The 16,844-nt window shown below is 42.4% G+C and overlaps 1 protein-coding gene across 6 annotated transcripts in view; it reads left to right on the top strand.

Moving 5' to 3' along the window:
• The window catches only part of WIPF1 (WAS/WASL interacting protein family member 1), a 55,847-nt gene that overhangs the window by 27,375 nt on the left and 11,628 nt on the right, over positions 1-16,844 (top strand). For 3 of the 6 annotated variants that reach the window (XM_071561670.1, XM_071561667.1, XM_071561668.1), the window contains 4 exons: positions 10,171-10,287; positions 11,793-11,881; positions 13,366-13,495; positions 15,682-15,858. In XM_071561670.1, coding sequence (XP_071417771.1) covers positions 11,831-11,881; positions 13,366-13,495; positions 15,682-15,858 — 358 coding nt within the window. In that variant the 5' untranslated portion in view covers positions 10,171-10,287; positions 11,793-11,830. The remainder of the gene's footprint in view (positions 1-10,170; positions 10,288-11,792; positions 11,882-13,365; positions 13,496-15,681; positions 15,859-16,844) is intronic. The other 3 variants (XM_071561666.1, XM_071561669.1, XM_071561665.1) reach the window with 1 other exon arrangement.

Genomic DNA, 16,844 nt, shown 5'->3' with positions numbered 1-16,844 from the left:
AGAGGGCAGAGGCTCTCTTCCAAGCAAGCAAGAACGGATCCTGTGAGTTTCTTTGAATGCTTGTGCGAATGGTTGCTTTGTCATCCAGTTCTCAGTGAGTGCAGATGCCCAGCCTCACACACATCAGCATTTTGGGGGGTTGAAAGTGATACTAATTTTTAATTACTGTAAGCTAGTCATATAAAATTTGTAAAAGAGTTTTATTTTGTAGCTGCTCTCAGAGGATGGGATCTAGGATAAAATACCAATCATAGTAAATACTAAAAACTCCTAAGTATGCAAAGTAGTGGTATCTTGTGTATATTCACTTATACCTCAGTAAACTGAAAATTTTCAATTGCTTTATTTGCAAACTTGCATTAATTCCTTTGGGAATGTGAATCATAAAAAAGTAACTTTTTGTATCAGCCCAGCAGAGCCTACAAAGAACTTAACTTTTCCTGGCTGCGTTACTGAAATAAGTATTTAAATGGCAGATCAAATACTATTTTATAGCTTTTTGGGCTGTAGGTTAGAGATGCTTTGCGAGCACAGAGGATACAAGTCATATACAGAATAAGCCCTCATTTAGTATCTAGTCAGTTTGTAAGATGTGACACGAGTTTCTGTTCAGTTTGTGGCCTGTGAGCAGGGAACAGAGGGTAATTTATGGGGAGTTTTTCAATAGGTCATGGTCCTTTGGGACAGATGACAGTATACAGTGCTGGTTGCCCTCCCCAAGTTATGAGGCAAGATGCCAGCAGTGCTGAACACAAGTGATGGCACCTCTGCAGACTGTGGCTGCGTTCCCATCAGCCTCTGCATTCAAAGTAGGAGCCAATGTTGTAGGAGCCAAGGCCAGCCTTGTTGCTGACTATGGCACTTCTCAAATACATTACTTATGTGCAAATATGATTTGGTGCCTCAAAATTATCTGGTTTAATGACTAACCTCAGGGATGCACTCTCCTCTATCTCTGTCTGATCTCAAATAATTCAAATGCTTTCAGCAAAATCAGAAGGTACAGTGGGTCTCATCCAGCCTCCTGAAAACTGGCCTGAGCCTTTCCATGAACCCTAATGACAGTAAAATCAGACTCTCCAACTCCACCCTGTTTGGTGAAGGTTTGTGGTGTCTGCACTTTGCAGTCTCAAATCATTCAAAACTAACTTTCAGAATGGAAAATTAGATTTTTTTTTTTTAATTAAAATCTTTTTCAAATCTGGTTGCCTGTTTCTCACAAAACTTGTTTATGGGGCTTGCTGCACTGAACTGAGACTTTTATTGACAGTAACCTGGCTCTGAGGTGGTATTTGTTTTTCTCCACTGTCTGTGGCAGAGCAAGCTACCTTACATTATGCAGATCTGGGGCTGAGTTTTGTTTTGTTTTTCCCACACTCTGGGCAGATCAGTCTTTGATTGTTCTTCTAATGACAGGTATTCAAGTTACTCTAATTTATGTCAACACCTGGGCTGTAAAAACTAATGCACTCTTGCTTGTGTAATTGCTCTTTGCCTGCTGACTGCTCAGGTCATTTACCTTTTTGTTTGGGCTTTTAATGTGAGATCTGAACTAATCTCTGTACACTGTAGTTTTTCAACATTCTTATAGGAATATAACAATATTTATAAGAGCCAGGGATAGGAAAACAGTGCTTTAAATTCATTCCACATATCTGGCCCTTATATGGCTCAGATTTCCCCTTTAGAGGCAGTTGCTATTTCAATATTTTATAGATGCTGCCTTTAGTAGACCAGTCACAGTTCACTGCACATTTAGTAAGATATAGTTGATTGTGATGAAGAAAATGCTTTATGTTAAAAGAAGCCTGTTTGAATGCTGAAGTCAATTGAATCCTAAACCTATACCTACTGAGAAGTAAAATAATCTGACAGTGTGAGAGATCCTTGATCCTTTTCTGTAAGTATTCATTATAGTAAAATATTTTCAACTACAGCTTCCTATCATCCTATTGATAAGACAAAAGTGAACAAAGACACAGCTTCAGAAATGATGTTATGCCAGTCACAGCATTATTAATTTAGTACCCTGGGCATGGAGAGGATGTGGTGTGGGGTGTCCCAGAGCTCCCACAATGTAACCTATGGCTCCAAGCAGGCTCTTTTCATCCCAGCCTCAGGACTGTGAAGAGAAGGCCCTTTCCTTATAATTGCTGCTGCAAAGGGAACTGCAGTACACCTGCTATGGGCAGCAGAAGTCCACCAGTAAAATCCCAGGGCTCACTCTCCACATTTGATTGCTTTTTTGACTTCTTTCCCTGCTGACTGAAAGTTGCAACAGCTCAGGTGTCCAGAACAAAAAGAAAATCATGCTAATATCTGGTGCTTTTGGCCTGTTATGTCACAAAACAGTGGAGAGAAGGGAAAAAATCCTCCAGATTCCTGTCCATTTGATTCAAATAGAATTGCTTTTATGTTACACAAAGCAAACAAGTGTCAGAGCTGTAACATCCTAAAAGTAGAAGTGGTTTAATAGGTGGAAAGGCAAAAGGCTGGTATGCTAGTGTGAACAAAAGTTTTTTTCCCATGGTAACAAGCTGGGGATTCCAAGGGCCAGGTCATGCTTTTCCACCTCTGGGTCACCAGGTGTGGGCTGTGGAAGACATCCTTTCCTTCCTCTCTCTGCGGGCTGCCTGCCACCATCAGGTCATGAATAACCCTGTCCAGTCAGAGAGATAAGCAGTGCCATGTTGAAAGGATAAGCTGGTGGGAAAAGTCGTGTTCTTAAGGACTTTTTCTAACTTAATGTAATTATTTTTGTTCTGATTTAGGATTCAATAAGCTGGAGGCAATACTTGAAAATCTTTAATTTCTGAACTAGCCTGTTCACCCTACCAACAAGCTGCTACAGCATAAGCTCAGGTTTGGGGGAGAAAGCTGTGCAGTGCTGAACAGCCACATGACACTGAGTGATCACTACTACAGTAATGAGACACTGGAAAAAGAAGCCCCGTTGGAGAAAAGCTCTTGGGCTACGTGTTAGGAATAGTATTTTGTAAGCACAAAATGTTCAAAAGGAGGAACAGACAAAGAACTAAGCTGGAGAGAGACATGAGGTCCATATTGCCCAGGAGTCAAGTGTTCCTTTCCTTAGGTCTGTGTGCTGAGGTCACCTCCAGCCTGGGTGAATCCTTGTTGGCTGCCTTGGGATAACACAGTGTTGTGTGTTGTTTCAAACACTGAGCCTGACGAGAGGCTGCTGTGGATGGTGGAGTGTTGCAGGCAGCTCCACTATGGACAGCTGAAGAAGAGCTCAGGCCCAAACAGCTGAGTCCTTAACCATTCATCACTTCTGCCTGGGAGAGAAAGAAGGTGAAGCCTTTTGACGTAAGGGTTTTTAGCAGAGTGCTGGACATAGGGTTTTTACCCAGAGTGCTGGGTATATTTTGCTTTTGCAAGCAGGTGTTCTCCCCCAAAATGCCAAAGCAGTGGAAAGGATTCAAAAAGGTTTATTTCAGTGGTGAGGACACTAAAAACTCACAAATCCTCACAATGCTGTACAGCAGCACCAGGCCCCAGGGAAAAAGCAAACCTTTTGTGCATTTCCTGGTCCTTGTGATTGCTTCCCCCACCTCTGCTCCCCTGCTTGCTGCTGAGGCCTTGTGGCATGTCTGTGAGTGTTACCTCTCTTGTACCCACGGGGTCAACTTCTGTGGAATGCAGGCAGAGGAACAGCTAACACTGTCCCTGGGAAGGAGGGCTCATTCCAGGCAGGAAGCCTTCCTTGAGCGAAAATAACTGCCTCCTCGGTAGCGCTACCTTCCAGAAAAGAGTTATTTACCCCTGCAAAGGTTCTTCATTTTTTGACATGGAGGCAGGAGGAGCGGTGGAGATGTAGGAGGTCACAGTGTTGCAAGATGTGTCCTGTCCTGAGGACAGCAACTGTAGATTTTTCTGCTGGCTTTGGCCCTGGCCTCCTGCTGAGGAATGACACACATATGCCTGTTTTAAAAAGCTGTGGAGATTCCCTCCCATGGTGCCCAGTGCAGGGGCTTTGCTCCAAGCATCATATGTAGGGCTGAGGTGCTGCTCCCCAGTGCCAGGTCACTGTGGCAGGAGATGTGAACTGACTCTTGGAGTCTGAGCAGACAGGAATATTTTTGTACATCTCCTCTGAAAGCACTGGCTGAAAGAAATTACAGGAGTATGGATTGAATGGAAGCAATTTCTGTTTTCAGTGAGTCAGATGCTTTGTGCTATAGTGTATTTGCTCTTACATTATCAGCTTTTCTCAACTCACCATCCAAATACTTAAACTGACCAAAAGCTTTGCTGTATCTTCCAAATAGGGAATATACTGGTGACTAGGAGCAGTCCTCCAAAGCTAGCCACTGCCTATGATCCAGTGCATATCTGGAAAAATATGTCACTGAAAAGAAAAATATTTTTAAAATACTTGGATTAAACAACATTCTGACACCATAGCAGCCTGTTTCTTAGCTGTAATTTTCCATGGATGCAGCAACACTGGATTTTTGCCATAGAACTCTTGACTGCATTTGACAGATGAAGTTGCTGGATGCAGCTTGCCATGGGCCACAGGCACACCTGGCTATTACCACTTGGCACCCAGCAGTCATGTGTTTGCTCAGTGGTGTGTTGGCTCACTTGTCATTGACACCCCACAGTAACCTGTTTTGTTACTGTATTGCTGTGATGGTAAGAAGTAGATGGAACGTGTTTGGGGAGGTTTAGTTCTCTGAGGAATAGCCCAGTATGAGCTGCAGACAGTGCTGCCTGGAAGATCAGTGCACTTCCCTGGATGCTCTGAGAGGTAAGCATGAGGGATGTGGAGGAAGATGAAGATACTGTATGGTTGACAGAGCACAGGTGCCTGGGCTAAGATGCACAGAGATGTGAAAGCACCTCACAGCATTCTCTCTTTTTTCCCCCTAACTAGCCATGTCCTATGTTTGCTATTGCTGTTATTTATCTTTACTACTCATCACTGACTCCCCAGAACCTTCACAGAGCTCAGTCATGCTGTTGTACGCAGTAAAAGAACTCTGCAATTTATTAAGAAGGATATGTCCAAACCAAAACAAAAAATATATCATCTCTCTGCAGTCTCAGTAAGGCTGAAAAAATGCTCACTGTAACACTGACTTGACATCTGTTTCTCCCCAAGAACTATCCCATGCACTTCTGCCGAAGACCTCCAGGCTCTTGCTTTCCTCTTCTCTCCTTTTTGTTCCCTGCCTGCAGCAGGGTGGTATTGCATCCCCCCTGCTGATCACTGATAAGTTTGTAAAGGTGCAGTTCTCCATAGGAGATCCTCCTGTGTGTCCTTCAACTTGGATCAAATCCTATTTTGAGGCCACATAGACCTCATCCACTTTATACATGTGCCTGTGCATAAAGCCTATCATCCATCCGATGGCAGTTTATGGAAAGAGACAGGAAGCTCTGGCTCAGTGTTTAGGCAAGAGCTCTCCATCAATGGTATACCTACTGTGCCCTGGCATTTTGTGTAAGGGGTGGCAATTGCAGTCTAGTGGAAAGTCATACTTAAACCACTCATTTCAGGTACTGTGAAGAGTTTCTTTGAAATGCAAAAAGTCCCCCATAAAGTAGGCTTCCTCTCTGGCAGTGGCAACTCCCCAGAATTTCCTGGGTTCTCACACATCCAAAGTAACTTCTCCTCTGTTGGTCTCTCTTTTGGCTGTCCAGTTCCCTGCAAGTGGTGTTAAGGGTGAAAAGTTTCGCTACCACAGCTTCCTCCAGACAGCATAGGACAATCTGCATTCTCGCACCTTCGTAATGTCATTTCTCAGGCCACGGAGTCTTGTTATCCCTGCACAAGAAGGACTATTGTTTCATGCAGCAACTGTCCTCAAAAGATCAGTCACTGATGTTAAAGGACCCAAAAATACTGATAAGTAGCATGTTAGGTATTCCTTTAGACCTCCTTAGCTTCAAAAGGTTTATCCCAATTAGGAGAATGAAAATTCAGGCTCCACTGGTGAGTTCTACTGGTGAGTATAGGGTTGTTAACACAGCAGTTTCCTGTGTCTCAATTAAAACTTGTATCTGGTTACTTGAGTGCCTGACTCCTCTATTTGTGAGTGATTGAGGCCAGAGAGGCTCCTAAATATTCTTTCTTTCCACCTTGTAAGGGAATTCTTTATCAGAGTATTCCAGTAGCTTCAGGCTCTACTGAATTCATTTTAGAGCCCTTGTTGAACTCTTTAGGGGCTTAAAACCATCTATCTGTATATCTATCTATGGATTGCTGTATATTTAGAAACTTTAATAAAAAGAGAAGAAGAAAAGTATCTGTTTTTTTCAGGTGGGATTTATTGGCATGGTGTTCCATGGAAGGAACATCTTCAGCATCCTCTAAAGTTCTCATTCACACCATGCCACACGTCCGCACTGACTCTTAGTGCAGGGAGCCCCTCTGGCCTTGGGAGAATATGGTGGTGGAATGTTGGACATGTAAACTTACTAATGACTCAAGTCTGCCAAGAAAGGTGGGAGCAGGGGGTTTCTAGTTCTGTGACATCACTGTAACATTTTTTTATCAAAAAGATTTATAGCTCTGTACTCTGCTAAAAATTACTCATGAAAAAAAATGTGGTCTGTATAAAAACTGATTTTAAGTGGTTTTCCAGCTACTTTGTAATGTGTTTACAGTTAGTTGTCCTTTTTGTTTTGAGAGCTGTCTTATTAAAGTACTTGGTAACATAGCCCAATTTCCTTAAATTCAGATTTTATTTTTTTAAAGATTTTCCCTTCTTTCATTAGGAGAAAGTAATACATTTTCAAAGAATCAAATTAATGCTAGCTTGGAAGTTGGGCCCTTTTGCATAGGGGAGTAATCAGCATTTTAATTGGCAACTTTAGGGGGTTTTCCCCTTAAATTTATCAATGCTATTTTATTTCTACAGTTGTTTGTTCCTTCCTCTTTTTTGTGCTTGGAAACTAATCATGCAGGAAATGATTAACCACAGTGAGCTGTCTGTCTGACTCCATATATTTGAGAGGGAGGGCCTTCAAGCATCTCTGAATGACTGACCGGATGCAAACTGTGCACTTGCAGTCTGGTTGTTTGCACTGTCCATCCCACGTTAAAGGTCACATTTCTTTTTAGCATTTGTAATGCTTCTACAATGAATTCTGAAATACCAAATTAAATCTGAAATGCCTAGAATTGGTTTCACGAAGTTCAGTGTAGTGATAGTTTTGCTTTTCATGGATTACTCTGTGGAGCAAGGGGCTCTTTGCAGAATGCAACGTATGCTTTCTCTCTCTTCTGTTTTTGTTTTAAAATTAAATTAGTTCTATCATAATATTTTTATATCGTTCCTGATAGTGACTGACGGATTTGCCTGGTAGTTTGCAAAAATTTAGATCTTTCTTATGGCAGATATTTTTTCCTCAGGCAGCTTTGGAGCATCTCGATTGCTAGCGGCTGGGGTGGCTTTCTTCAAGGGCAGCAGGCGCGGGGTCTGTGCACAGCCCTCTCGAGAAGGCTGCCCGAGGTGAGCAGGGAGGCTGCTCCGGCCCCGGGGCTGTGCCGGGGGCGGTGGGTGCCTGCCCGCGGTGATGGCAGCCCAGGGCGATCTGGGCTGTCTCTCCCGAGGAGCCGGCGGTGTGCATGGCGCTGCTGCGCTGCAGGAGAGCAGCTGCTGTCACTGCTGCCAGCTGTGGAAATCCTTCGCTTCTTCTCTCTTACTGACAATACAGACCTTTGTGTTTGGGGCTCAGTGGCCGATGCTGCCGTGTACGTACGCAGGTTAAGTACCAAAATCCTTTCTGTTGCACCAACGATGCTCATATAGATACAACATCAACATTCATCTTCTTAAAAGCTGTGGTGGCCTACATCGCTGCCTGGAAAATAAGCTAGGACATGTGTGCTGGGTTTTCAAGTACCAACACACCTTCAGCCTTAGTCTTTTGAAACTGGTTCCTTTTTAACACCCTGCAACACTGAGTGTTACAATCAACTGGTTGCTAACACGTTTGGTGGGTAAATTTTTTACTGGGTTGGATGGGTTAGCATTTCAGGTATTTTACATAGTGTCAGCTGTTAACAACTGGACATCATGTCTGTTTCTTAAATTCAGCTCTTTCCCACTGACCTGAGTGGAAAATAGTGATCTGAGTCCATTGCTGAAATGTAGGACAGTAACCAAAGCTTTCCCCTAATTGCAGTTACGCTTAACATCTTAGGACATCTCTATGCTCCTATGAATTAGTGATGAACAAAGCAGCTGCAGAATTCGAGTTCAGCATTGTGCTGACTCAGCTGCTGTGGTTCTGCAGCCCAGGAGGTGCTGCTCATCCCTCTGTGCTGTGTGGGCAAGTCCCCAGGTTGCTGCATCTCTTCAGAACATTATTGTTCTTCCTACAGACTTATAGGGTTTGAATTTTAAAATCCAGAGAGTGCCCTTTTCTTTGCTTACAAGAAGTCAGACAAAGAAATAGATTGTACAAAATCTAACAACTGAACAGCAAGGGTGAGTTGGAGCTTCAAAGAGAGAGGTGCTGTTTCTTCCTGAGAAGTTTCAGCTTGATTTTCTGACATTCTCCTTTTCATCAGCAGAAGGGAAGTCAGAGTAACAAAAGGAAGAGTGAAGCAGGTTGTAACTTTGGTTTTAAACTAAAATTTGGCAATATAGGGTCTTTTACTGGCTGTGTAAGTGTATGCAGTATTCATTTTTGCATGGGCATGCAGGTTTCTGCATCACGCTGTGTTCTGTTTTCTGATGGCTCCTAAAGGAAGTGTGTGCTCTAAAACATCATGAACAAACAACCCCACAGGATGCTTGCATTAAACTGCGATCCAGTTCTGCCTGAGTTTGGCTTATTATAGGAGCTTGTTCTGTGCTTCCAAAGTGCCCTTTTCCATACTACCTCTGAGGGCTATCGGGCTTGTTCAGCAGTGGCTAAATGCTAAGCTCTCCATTGTGCAGCTGTGTGTACCTAATTTCCACTCCAGTCCTGTTGAGAAAGCCCTTCAGTATCAGAAATACTAGCTACTGTGCAGCTAGTGACTACAGGTACATGTAAGATAGGACAGGGAAAGAGGGAACACCTAGTGCCTTTCTCCCCACTACGTCTTTGCAAATGGTCTGTGAAGGGAGGGCTTTGGAGAAGCTGGATGCATTCATGGGTAGTGGCATCCGCTTAGAGAACTCAGGCTTTAAGGATCACCGTACTTCCTTTCTATCCCCACCAGTTCCTTAAGAAGCTCATCTAAAACAAGTTAAAAGGCAAAAGAAACAAAAGGTAGAGCAGAGCAGCACAAGCATGCAGGAAGCAATCTCTAAACTGACAGGGAGGTAGACAAGTTATGGTGTTTTACAGTAAGCACTTCATGGACCCCCTGGTTCACTCGCTGCATTCAGGTCTGACCTGCCTTAAGGGATTCATTTAAAAGTCTGATACCAAACTAGACCGCATTCTGCCTGTTCCAGAAACCTTCCTGTGACACATGGAGTGCCAAGGAGACTCACAGTACATTATCCAGACTGCTTTGGCCTCTTGGCAAAAAAGTGCAGAGAGCAGACTTTCTCTTTTTAATCAGCTGAAGCAGTTAAAAGCTTGGTGAAATACCCTCATGGCACAGTTAAGCTAGAGACAACTGCAGCTGTGAAAAGACTGTGTTAAGAAACAGGATGGTTGTGGTCTACTGTAAGAAATAATTTTCCTGTTGACTATTTTTTTAAACAGGAAGTTGAAGAACAAAGCAGCATTAGTCTTGGTGCTTTTAATAGGCTTCAGATTTCAAACATTGCATTTAGAATATGCAGATTGGGAAAGGATAGAGCTTTGTGCAGAGTTTTATGTAACAACTGAGAGACAGCGATACGGAAGACAGGAACATAACTGAATTCAAGCAGATCCTTGGAAAGTCAAACTGTTGTTTCTCTGGAAAAGCCCTAAGGTGCTCAGTAATGCATCAGAGGACTGATGAGAGCAGGCTGCTCTATTTGCAGGACTTTGTGAACACATACATTTGCACAGCAGTGCGTAGGCTTGGCTTCACAGAGTTTCCTCTTTGACAGTCAGGCTGTCCATCTGCCAGCTTCCTCTCTGCTCTGCTTGCTCTTTTGCAGTAACCGGAATGAGAAACAGTTTCTGCAGCATGGGAGAGAAACCTGCAAACACTAGAGACAGTAGAAGTGCCTCACGCCACTTTGAACTCCATGTTTTTTCTAGATATTCAGCCAGAGCCAGGGGTGATGTGTCTGACTCCTTTCCAAGGACCTTCCTCCCTAAAGATTTTACATGAAATCCATTAAAGTTTTATTTCAGAAAAGCTTTCTTCTGAGGAAGGTAGGTCAGCAATTATTTTTTAGTGAGGGGGTTATATCTGTGTTCTAATTATTTTGAAGCAAAAACATCTGATGAGATAAATCTGTACTTCTAAACACTTTTTTCTGTGACACACATCATGGATCATGTCAGAGCCATTACAGACATTTTAGATGGTGACTCACCTCAAGCTCTCCTGCAAATGCAATTTTGTTTCACTCAGAACTTTCTCCTAATGTTCATTTAAACTGTAAAGTGTACTGTACCTAGCATGATGTTGATTTGGCAGATACTATGCTATTACACTTCCCCTTGATTTCACAAAAAAATAAATAAGTTAATTTAAAAAGTAAAAGCTGTGCATTCTTGTAAATAACCGCCCTGGGGACCTCAGCCATCAGCCTGGGGTTGTCTGGAGAATAACCGTTATTCCTGTTCCCACTGTGTTTTACCTGCTTTGTGCAAACATTATATAAATGGTAGCAAATCATTGTTACTAAAGCTGGCTCAGATGAATGGGCCAGCAGAAGGTGAAAGCTCAGGTGAAAGAGCAAAGCACAAGCTGAAATGCCATAGCACCATCAGAAAAGCCCCGAAGTCCCCGAGAGGCACAGTTCCTGTGGGCTGTGTGCCAAAATGCCACAAAAAGCCCGTGTGACTTGAAAAAAAATGACACTTAGCCTTTCTTTTTTTGTTGATTCATATTTTTGTTACAAATCAGTTCTACATCTCAGGTGTGACTCTCCTAGGATTGTCTTAGGTTGAAAGTTCTGCTTAGGGTCTGGAAGAGCGGGAGCCTGGTCTCCAGCAGGGAATCCTGTGAAAGGCTCAGCTTCAGCAGCCAGGCTTTTCCCTCTGCAGCAGTCTGCAGCTGAGAGGCAGGGCTGCCTGCTTGCTCTTCCTCCTCAGGGAAAACACCCAGAGTGTGACTGTGTGTGTTGCTTCTGAGGAGGATGAAGGTACATTCAGACATGATGATGGAGCTTGGAATCTTCAGAGCAAGCAGGGAGAAAGGAGAAGCATGAGTCTGTCCCTGTTACACCCTACCCATAACAGTGTATGTGTGGAAATATTTTAGCAACTGAAGGGATTTAACAGGTCAGCTATCTCTTTCTGAATATGATCTTAAAGTATGATGCTTTCTTAAGCAAGGGTTGATGGTGTGGCTATAGAACTATCATGAAGCACTTCCACGAAAACAAGATCATTCAATTTGATGAAGTTCAATTCTATTATTACTGCATTCGTGCATTGCCATAGCAATGCATGGATTGCATAAGTGTGCAAAACTGGATGTGTATGTCTATAAATTTGTATGGCAATAGGAATTATGTAGAGAGCCCCTCTTTAAAGATGCAGCTGGTTTTCACACAATTAAATATGAATTGCTTTTTACAGATTATTTAAACTTAGAAAATGTAGAAGATAAATGTGTTAGCTGGAAAGATGTTTGCTAGCTGAGTAGGAATGTATTTACTAAGATGTATTAATCCCTGGGCCTTGTGTTTTTGTGTTTTGCTGTGCAGGTTTCTTAGTAAGAACAGACAGAGCTCAGCCTTCCACCATGCCCGTGCCTCCCCCTCCAGCTCCCCCTCCACCCCCAACACTGGCCTTGGTAAGTTTTACAGGAGGTGAATATACCATATGCACTGTTCTCTACTGCTGCTTGTCACATTGAATAGGATGTCCAGAGGTATTGAGGTGGGAAAGAGGGTATGCCCTGTTACTTGGAGAAAGCTCTCCAACATTTTCGTGTTGGTTGATCATTGATCCTACAAAAAGGACCATTACTTCCACTCCCTTCCAGTTCTCATATGGATGTCACAATCTACTCTGACTCTCCATCTTTCTCTAGCTCTCACACTGGTGGTTTGATCTGGTGGAGAGACAATAGCTTGTCTAAGTCAGCAGAAGTCTTGGTATTCTCTTGCCTTTCTCCAGACATGTACTCCCACCTTCTCCCTGGTTTTATTCTAGTAGTTATGTGACCTGAGCTGGAAAAAAATCAATCCTATTGTTTAAATTTGGTTAGCATAGCTCTTAGCTAGCACAGCTCCCTCAGCCTGGATCCACTGCTGACACAGTGGGTGAAAATACATTGGACTTGACTTATGTTTAAGCCTAAGCTGAAACAGATCTTGTGCTGTGTTTGCCCTGCCAACAGTCAGTCATCTCAGTGACAAGAGGAAAAAGGCTCCTTGAAATGCCATTTTCAAGTACTCAGATACTTTCAGAGCAAAACCCTAGCTAGTTACACAAATAGAATAGGCTGTGCCTCTGAAGAGTCTTTCCCTCATTTTCTATCACAAACAAGATATAGACTCTGTGCTTGGTCCCATACGGACTCTTCTTCATCCCAACTCTGTTCTTGGTCCCTCCATGGCAACTCTCTCTTTCTTTCTGGAAATCTCCATAACACTGATCTGATAAGTTAGAAAGTTTAGCAGGAACCACCATTTCCTGTAAGAAAGACGCATATATATATATATATATATATATATATATATATATATATATATATATATATATATATCTGTGTGTGTGTGTGTGTATGTGCATATATCCTGAAAAGAGAGGACCATGGAGACAAACCTCATGCATCTGAAGGTCTTACTTGATCTAGATTAAGAGGTCTGTATTGTTGAAGTGTCAGTTGCCATTTTGAAGTATTTCTATTGAAGATGAAATAGTATATAAAGGTCCATTTTTCTTCTGATTAGTCTAGAATTTGTATTTTGCTACAACATCTAAGAATACTCACCTTCTTGGGTAATCACATGTGTGTAGTCTGTTCTTGTTCAGTCTCCAAAAAGGCAATTTGCCTTGGCTTTAAAAAATTAGAGACTCTAAATCTTAAGTTTACAAAATGTGAATTCACATGTAAGTATTCAGTTTCCAGTGATTAGTGTGGGTTAGCATAGCAGCACTGAGTCCTTGAGTCAGTAACCTTTAACACCATTCACTAAAACAGGCATGCCATGCTGTTAAAGTGTTGTTAAAACAACAACTAAAGTCTCAAGTAACTGTCATAATTGAGCAGAACTTTTATCTAGAAGTTGAGGTTTATTTTGACTCCATATTTTTAATTTTATTTTGCAGGCAAATACTGAAAAGCCATCCCTAAGCAGGTCAGAACAAGCAGGGCGAAATGCTCTATTATCTGATATTACTAAAGGAAAAAAGCTTAAGAAGACTGTTACTAATGACAGAAGTGCCCCAATTCTAGACAGTAAGTATGATTTTACATGTTGGAGTTTCTGTAGGTGTGAATGGTTCTACATATCTGAATGCTGAAAGTTATTATCAGATGAACTGCCATGAGAGAAGTACACATAAAACATCGTGCCAGGAACTGGCATGCATAAAAATAAATTCTGTTCATCATGGGTGAACTGTCAGCTGAGAAATCAAGTACTACTTATGAAATGTGAATGTTAATTTGTTTGGTTATTCTTATAAAGCAGTTTATTTTCTCATTTGCTTATATGAGAAAACTATGTAAGCCCTACTAGGAATTCTGCTGAGGACCTGCAGGAGATGAGGCTAAAAAAAAAACATCCGGGCTGAGAAAAGCATGGAGAAAAAAGCAGAATTTCAGACTCTATTTTTGCATAAACAATATAAGAATAAGAGCATGTCTGGCATGACACCATTGGCTCATTAATGGCCCGAGTACCACTTAAAGCCAGAGCCAGAAGCCTCAGCTCTACCTGTGTGTCACTGCTGCACACCATTTCTGGAGTGACTCAGGGGTGTTCTTTTTGGCTGAGCCTTGTTGCCCAGCCTGCCCAGCAGTACTGTAGCACAAGGCAGTGGCTCCATTCAGCTGAATGGAAATCAGGTCTCCATCCAGCTGCGCTGCTGTGTCTCGCAGAACATCTTGGTGGGTGCTGAGAGGAGGCTGGAAAAGCACATGTAGCAAAAGTATTGAGAAGACAGAACAGAAACAGGAGAAGAGTGACAAACATAGTCCCAGTCTGACAAAGCAACAGGATTTATTGTCTAAGGAGAGAAGACACTTCTACAGACTGATAAGCAAATGTGGTACACCTCAGTCTGGGTCTGGCCATGCAATTAAAGGCTGGACTGTGTTAGGAAGATGATGAGGAAAGCAGGAAATGCCCAGAGGAGTGTGACCAAATAAAAATAATTTTAAAAAGTAGATACAGTCCTGCAATCAGCCAGGTACAGTTTTTAAACACTTATTATCTCTGAATGAGAAGTTACACATTCTAGTTATTGTAGTGAGCTGGAGGGGATTAAAGGAGGGGGTAAATAGTAAGATAAAAATGATGCAGCCTATTATCTTGTTTACATGAATTAACAAATCATGATGAAAGACTAAATCATAGTAGCAACATTTCTCCAGAGGTTGACACCCTGTATGAGTCAGAGCTGAACTGACATGAAAGAGGAGAATAGTGTGAAACATGCCCCCATGGACACACTCTTCCTACTTTTTTCTTGGGAGGATTTTTAGAAGTGGTTTTCTTCCACAAGTTTAATTAGTTTAAAGTCAGTGAAATTATTACCGACCCAGAGCTGGGGAAATCAAGATTCCAACAGATCAAACAGTTGATCCTCACCCATGTAGCCCATCATCTGAGAGCTGATCTCCACAGATATCCCAGCCTGTGGGCCTGCTCATTTGGTAGTGATGGTCTGAATAGAGCTCTTCTCTGTATTTGTAGTTGTGGAAATACTTTTATTTCTGGGAACTCAGAGTTGTCACAGCAGAAATACTGACACTAGAGAGAAACAGGAGAGAAAGGGGAGGAACTGAAAATAATTCCTATGTGTTGGAAACATTAACACCTGATGATCCTGTCACTGCATTTCTGAATCTACAGAAAAGTAATCAGAAATGGGATCTCTTTCCTTACTAGGCTTTGTTTAGATAAGTAGATATGTTGCAACATCATCAATAATGAGAGATGTGTTCCCAAAAGTGATCACCAGATACATCTTCAAGAGGAAGGGCCCTCTGTCTTTCTCCTTCCTTCCTTATTTCCCCTGAGATTGCCCTATCTCTGCTTATGGAGAAGTGGAGGGCAAGAATAAGAGAGCAAAGGTACAAAGAAACAGAAAGAAGCTACTAAGATGATAACAAAGACAACATATTCTCAGAGGTCCCATCCATGCTCAGTTCAAAATTCTGCACAGCAATTTTCTCTGCTTTCTAATACAGAGCAGACTAAAGGAAAGTGATGGTTTAATGAAACACACGGGCTGTAGTTATTGCACCACTTCTTCCATGGTGCAATAGTGGTGGTGATGGTAGCAGTGATGATCCAAACTCTGTGTTTTGAAAGCTCATCCATGTTTCCCCAGCTACAAGCACTGCTCGAATGAAAGAAATGACTTTCCAGTATCAGTCTTGCTTCACTAACATGGAGGATTTTTTTTTTCCAACAGAACCCAAAGGACCTGGTGGAGGTGGCGGCGGTGGTTTTGGAGGAGGTGGCGGTGGCAGCAGTGGGGGTTTTGGTGGTGGCAGCAGTGGCAGCTTTGGTGGCGGTGGACCTCCTGGCCTTGGAGGCCTTTTTCAAGCAGGAATGCCAAAGCTCAGATCTGCTGCAAGTCGAGATGCTGGTAAGAAAGACCTTGCAGTTCCCATGTGAAAAAATAAATGACATTGCTTAAAATCTCCATAGCACTGCAATATATTACCTGCTGGGATTGAAAAAGCCATGAAATATCTTAGGAAATGTAATTTTCAGCTTGAATCTTGTTTTATTCTTACTCTTAGGTTTTATGAGGTAGAAGTCAGACTCCCTTTCCACCCATCCTCCTAGTTATTGATGAAAACTAAAGATCTTGGCAGTGTTGAAATGCTACCTGCAACATACAGTCAGGCAGACCAGGTTTTTCCTTAGCTGTTGGGATGTACGACCAGAGGGGAACATAGGAGGATCCAGACTAATTCTTTCTTGCTCACCAGGAAAAATGATCTATTTTCCAAATGGAAAGTACATCTGTGCCAGCTCCGCAACAGTGTGATTGCTGCGTCGGGAGTGCACAAGGCATCCCAGCTGGCTGGTACACACTGCAGTTGGAGGCTTGGTTGGGGCAGGAACTGTACTTCTGGCTGACAAAACAGCTGCCCAGAGCCGCATGACCCTTGAAAAGAAGGACATCTGGGGCCAGTGAGTTTTGCAAGTTTAAGAACAGAGGAGTTCATACTTGCTAAAGGAGGACTGTGCAATGGGGGTTGCAGAGTGTTACAAACATTACATATTTTATAGCCTAGTATAATTTTTCAGCACATGTGAACAAAACAGTCTCTCAGAGCTGGTATTTTCTATTGTGTCACAGTCTATTTTGGGAACATGTATTAACACAAAAGTTCCTGGCATCATAGAACAGTACTTCTTCAACTGCAGGTCCTGCTGCCATCTTCCTGATGTGCATAACTACGTCCTTAGATAACAGCTACTAGAAAGGGCTACAAAGACCTTTTGCCAGGCTGTCGTTGTTAAATATCATTTAAAAGCTAACACTTCTTTGCTCTCAGGTTGATGGTATCCCATACTTGTTTTTCACCATTTCTTCCCTCCCTGTGTCATTGCTTGCTGTGT

This window comes from Pithys albifrons, chromosome 8 (assembly GCF_047495875.1).
Source record: "Pithys albifrons albifrons isolate INPA30051 chromosome 8, PitAlb_v1, whole genome shotgun sequence".
Lineage (NCBI taxonomy): Eukaryota > Metazoa > Chordata > Aves > Passeriformes > Thamnophilidae > Pithys > Pithys albifrons.
This window is presented reverse-complemented; position numbering and strand designations above follow the sequence as displayed.